Consider the following 6,000-nt stretch of genomic DNA (forward strand, 5'->3'; position numbering starts at 1 on the left):
CAGAGATTGAGACCAACACAACACTGCCAGGGGTACATACAAAACTTTTATTAAGGCCTCATTCACATGAAGTGTATCAATGTGCACCCCATGTGAGGACCATGTTTATACACAGGAGTTCCATGCATCCCGGTGTAGGCAGTCTCACTAATGTCAATGAGAATACAGCAGCTGCATGGACACAACTCCTGCTCCCAACATGGCATTCCTGTGGGTGTAGGTGCATGTCCCCAAACTCACACTGTCTGTGTAGTTGCTGCATCCCAACTGACATCAATAGCACTGCCTACACAGGGATGCATGGAACACCTGAGAATCCTTGTGCATATAAGCATGACCCTCACTTTGGGTATGAAATGAATTGGTGGTTACGACTAAGGCCTTATAGGCTGAAACACGTCAACTAACTTAATCTGCGTTTCTTCACTGTGGCTATTAAATAAAATGAAGAAATTTTAAGAGCAACAACCAGAGTGTGGATCATTTTTTTCACATGAATTGATATGCCCCTTATGAATGAAATCTTAGATGGTTTATGTCTTGTTTTTAAAAACCTGTTGCTGCAACCAATAAAGCACTTCTGATAGCTTGTCCCAACCCCTCAATCAAGCTTGACAGTTCAGTCTTTGTTTAGAGGTGTGGAAAAATATGAATAAGGGCTTGTACACTTGTCGTAGCACTCAGAGGAGAAATCTGTGGTGGATCCCTTTTCAGAGGTCATTTCACAGCCAGTAAGGAGGTGCTATGTCACCTCTTCACCACCTGTTTTAACCCATGAAAGCCCTCACTGCAACAGTATGCCTTGGTGTGTATGGCACCCCAAACGTTACAGTGTGCTTTTAGGGCCACTCACCCACACCTATCAAATTAGGACCTGCAGCTGTGTTCAGAGCTGCTGCATCCTAATAGAGTAATAGATGGCTCCTGCCGCACAAACAGCTCATTCACACTGTATGGGCCAGAGAACCTGTGTGAATAAGCCCTTCATATTTTCAATAGTTTTTTACAATTTATTTATACAATTGTCTTAAATTATTTTTTACATTTAAAAAAAAAAAAAATTTTACCATTTAAAAAATTTTTTTTTTAATTATTTTTTTATTTTTTATTTATTACGACACTGTTAAGGAGGGCTTTGGTGTGATATCAAGGGTCTAAACAGACCCCTGGCATCTCCCCTTTGAGACAGAGAAAGAAATTGAGGACACAGATTCTTCAATTCCTTTCTGTGTAGCATCAGTATTGAAGATGAATGAACAGGAGACAATGGCTCCTGAACAGGAGACAATGGCTCTTGTTCATTCATAAACTGAAGCATAGTAAACTGTTATCAGTTATCAATGGGCATAAGAGTGATCAGTACTGAACTTGCGGCATGTGTACATCCCTTCCAGCTGCCTTTGTAGCTTAAAGTGATCTCAAACCCAACGTTTGCACTTTCCCTATATGAAAGCCTAAAACATGTCTTCCTAGAAAGTATCTTCAAAATCTTCTTAACCTCTTCCTGCCGGCCGTACACATTTATGCAGCCTCTTGGTGGGTGGGGCTTTAACGCAGCATTTACAACTTCTTATCTTCTTTCACACTGGGGCAGTGCGGGCATTGACGGTAAAGCGCCACTAGTGTTAGCGGTGCTTTACTGTCGTTTTAACTGCGCTTTTCGTCCAATAGCGGGGAGCTTTTAACCCCCCCTAGCAGCTGAAAAAGGGTTAAAAGCACCCGCAAAACGCTGCTGCTGAAGCACTTTGCCGGCGCTTCGGCAGCACTGTCCATTCCTTTCAATGGGCAGGGGCGGTTTAGGAGCGATGTATACACAACTCCTAAATCGCCCCAAAGATGCTGCTTGCGGGACTTTTTCTAGCGTCCTGCAAGCGCACAGCTCCAGTGTAAAAGCACTCTGGCTTTCACACTGGAGTGGGAGGAGAGGCGCTTTACAGGCGCTTTGCATGAGCTATTTATATCGCTAAAATGCCTGTAAAGTGCCTCAATGTGAAAGTAGCCTAAAGGGCTGGTAGGTGGCAGCGGGAAGGGGTTAAGCTGAGCTGTTTAGAAGAATTTGATGTCAGCTTCAGCTTTTCACGTCACTTTTGCATGTGCTGTTACCTCTGCCTTTACAGCACAGTGTTTGTTTCGTGATTGCAGAGAGCACCGTGCCATCATGGAGACTCTTGTACCCATGCAAGGGGGTGGCATTATCATTACCTGGCCATTCAAAGAGGCTGGAGAGCGCCACCTTGAAAAGAAGACAGGCGAAGATGGATGTTCCCCGAGTGGTGACTGCTCAGCATTGGAAGGCTTCGTTTGACAGTTAAGTTTGTCAAAATGTGCTAATATGCGGTGTATACTTGCACATTATGGCATAAACCCTTTGGGGCTCATTTACCACTTGCCAACCCCTGCACGCCCATTTACGTTGGCAGAATGGCACAAGCAGGCAAAAGGGTGTACCTGTACGTCCCTTTGAATTTACCGCCTACCGGGAACCTGCCAGCGGCGCGCCCGCTATGCGCCGTGGGTGCATGCATGTGGGTCCTGCGAACTCGATGTTAGCCAGCGGCCCGCGAATGTGGAGATGTAAACAAGGCATTTCCCTGTTCTGTCCTGTCATTGGGAGCAGTGATCTCTGTCATGTTGTAGTAAGCCCATCCACCCTACAGTTAGAACACATCCAGGGAACACACTTAACCCCTTGATCGCTCCCTAGTGTCTAACCCCTTCCCTGCCAGTGTCATTTATACAGTAATTAGTGGCTATTTGTAGCTCTGATCGCTGTATAAATGTCAATGGTCCCAAAATAGTGTCAAAAGTGTCCGATCTGTCTGCCATAATGTCACAGTCCCAATAAAAATCGCAGATTGCTGCAATTACTAGTAAAAAAAAAAAACCAATCAATATACACTTATTGCAATTTTTTTACCAAAAATATGTGGAAAAATACAGCCTAAACTGTGGAAGAAATTTGTTTTTTTAGATACTTTTTGGGGATATTTATTATAGCAAAAAAGTAAAAAATATTGCTTTTTTTTTTCAAAATTGTCAAAATTGTCAGTCTTTTTTTGTTTATAGCGCAAAAAATAAAGAACGCACATGTGATCAAATACCAAATTTTATCAATTTTGTTTGGGTTGCACGACTGCGCAATTGTCAGTTAAAGCAGTGCCGAATCGCAAAAAATGCACTGGTAAGGAAGGGGGTAAATCCTTCCGGGGCTGAAGTGGTTATTAACAAAAAAAATGGAGATTAATACTGCTTTATGAGCCTGTTTTTACTGACTGTGGGTGTAAGCAAACACAAATAGGGGCAACTACTACAGTGAATGTCAGCTTCCCCAGCGATCGTTCAGGTATGAGATATGCATGCCTACACTGTACCAAGCTGGACCAACACAAGTATGCAATAATTTGGATTGTAAGCTCTAATGAGCAAAAAAAGAAAAGGAGAGAAAAGGAATAAAAGGAAGTAGAGGAAGAAAAGAATTGGAGAGAAAATGAAGAAAAGAAAGGCAGAGAAAAGAAAAGGAGGTAGGGGAAGAAAAAAAGGAGAGAAAACAAAAGAGAACAAATAGGAGAGAAACTGAAGAAAAGAAAAGGAAAGAAAAGAAAAGAAAGAAAATGAGAGAGATAGAAGAAAACAAAGGCAGAGATAAAGAAGAAAAGAAAAAGAGGAAAGGGGGGGGGGGAGTAAAGGAGAGAAAAGGAAGAAAAGAAAAGGAAGTAAAAGAAGAAAAGATAAGGAGAGAAAACAAAAGAAAACAAAAAGGAGAGAAACTGAAGCAAAGAAAAGGAAAGAAAGGGAGAGAAAGGGAAGAAAAGAAAAGAAAAGAAAAGGAAGAAAATGAGAGAAATAGAAGAAAACAAAGGGAGAGAAAAAGAAGAAAAGAAAAAGAGAAAAGGGGTAAAAGTAAAGGAGAGAAAATGAAGAAAAGAAAAGAAAAGGAAGTAAAGGATAAAAAAGAAAAAGAGAGAAAAAAAAGAAGACGAAAGAAAACAAAAAGGAGAGAAACTGAAGAAAAGAAAAGGAGAAAAGGGTAAGAAAAGAAAAGGAAGAAAATGAGAGAAAAAGAAGAAAAGAAAAGGAAGAAAATGAGAGAAAAGGAAGAAAAGAAAAGGCGAAAAATAAGAAAACAAAAGAAAAGGAGGGAAAGGGAAAAAAAAGGCGAGGAAAAGGAAGAAAACAAAAGAAAATAAAAGGAGAGGAAAGGAAGAAAAGAATGAACGATTGTAATTAGAGAAGTATGTAGAAGATGAGTAGAGAGGAGATGTACTCGTCCCAGTAGATATAGAATAGGTGAGCAGTGTGTAGCCGGCACATCACCCCCTCCTCTCCTATGCCATGGTACAGAGATGTAGTAATACCTCTTGGATCTGCTGGGACCTTGGTGTCATCGGCTGGGCCTGGGCAGAGCGGGCATCCCTGTAGAGTGTCAGTGCTCAGCACTGTTCCTTTACTCCGTGTTCATGTCCGGCCTCAGTGCTGGAAATACTTCTCTTCCTGTGAGGGAGGAGAGGCTGGAGATTTCGACATCCCTCTGCATGTTTGTACAGATTTATTTCCCGGCATTTCCAGGGCTTGGGCTGTAAGCAGCCGCATGCCAAGAGAATTAACCGTCTACATTCCAGGAGACTGCTAACAACTCTGTTCTATAGACCAGCCTTTCCCAAGCAGGGTTCCTGCAGAGGTTTCTTGGGGTTCCCCTAGCAATAAGCACCTTCTGCCTCTCACATGAGTAACCACTGACACCAATGATCTATTGGTGTCTATCTGTATCTTCTCAATGACCACAAATGTAAGGAGCATTCTTCCCTTTATTATTATTATTATTCAGGATTCCTATAGTGCCAACAGTTTGCGCATCACTTTACAACATAAGGGCAGACAGTACAGTTACAATACAATTCAATACAGGAGGAGGGCTATCTTTATCACTACTCACACCTATGCGCTTTTTAGTGCGTTTTCAGTTTTGCAGAAACAAGCAACCGTTGATATAACATGGTTTCCTATGGTTCACATCTGTGCGGTTTCCACCAGTGCGTTTTTCGGAACAGGTCAGGGACTTTTTTGTCCTGCAGCAAGTTGCGTTTTTGGTTCCATAGACCTCAATGGAAGCGCAACGGAAGCACATCAAAAACACGGTGCTTGTTTTGCTGGTTTTTCCCGCAATCTTACAGACACCTCCCAAAAATGCAGTACATTTTTTAGTTTTAGCTTAACGTTTCCAACATCCCCAGACTGCATATATATGGAAAAAGAACCCTCATTGATGGGACTTTAAAGTGGTTGTAAACCCCTTTGTCTTACTTTTATCTATAGGTAAGCCTATAGGTAGTGGAAATATCTAAACATGCGCCGTTTAGGAGATATGTCACTTGTAGTGTCGCCATCGGCGCATGCGCTGTGAAGAAACAGGCCTCCATGCCGTTTCTTCCCCAGCGTGTGCCGTGACTGACGGCTCCCACACGTATGTGCGGGAGTGACTTCACGCAGCTCCGGCCAGTCACAGAGCCGGAGTCCGCGGCCCCCGGAAGGAAGAGGGGCGAAGATGGACGCAGCCTGCACAGGGGACACCGCGGGCTTCGTTTTCAGGTAAGTGTCACATAATGGGCTAGTATGCGATGCGTACTAGCCCATTATGCTTTTCATTTGCAGGGTTTGCACAGAGCAAAAGAGGAAGTAAAACCCATCAGGGTTTACTACCTCTTTAAATGGCAACCATGGGGAGACAAAATATCACACAGTACAAACAATCTTTATTGGTTACAATAATAAGTCTTTCTTAGTGACAATAATATTATTGTAACTAGTAAAGATTGTTTGTACTTTTTATTTTACAACATGGTTTAAAAAGTGATAACTTGTCACCCCATGGTTGCCATTTAAAGTCCCATCAATGAGGGTTCTTTTTCCACATATATCCTAAAAATGCGTGTGAAAAAACTCACTGGGACAATGCATCAACTTCAACCTGCATAGATGTGAACCAGGCCTTAGGGTTCACAC

General features: G+C 42.4%; 1 protein-coding gene across 1 annotated transcript in view; it reads right to left on the reverse strand.

Moving 5' to 3' along the window:
* The window catches only part of LOC141127897 (interleukin-1 receptor type 1-like), a 98,271-nt gene extending 93,751 nt beyond the window's left edge, over positions 1 to 4,520 (reverse strand). Inside the window, exon 1 of the mRNA XM_073614766.1 lies at positions 4,356 to 4,520. Coding sequence (XP_073470867.1) covers positions 4,356 to 4,385 — 30 coding nt within the window. The 5' untranslated portion in view covers positions 4,386 to 4,520. The remainder of the gene's footprint in view (positions 1 to 4,355) is intronic.
* Between the last annotated feature and the right edge of the window lie 1,480 nt (positions 4,521 to 6,000).

Source organism: Aquarana catesbeiana, linkage group LG02 (genome assembly GCF_042186555.1).
Source record: "Aquarana catesbeiana isolate 2022-GZ linkage group LG02, ASM4218655v1, whole genome shotgun sequence".
Taxonomy (NCBI): domain Eukaryota; kingdom Metazoa; phylum Chordata; class Amphibia; order Anura; family Ranidae; genus Aquarana; species Aquarana catesbeiana.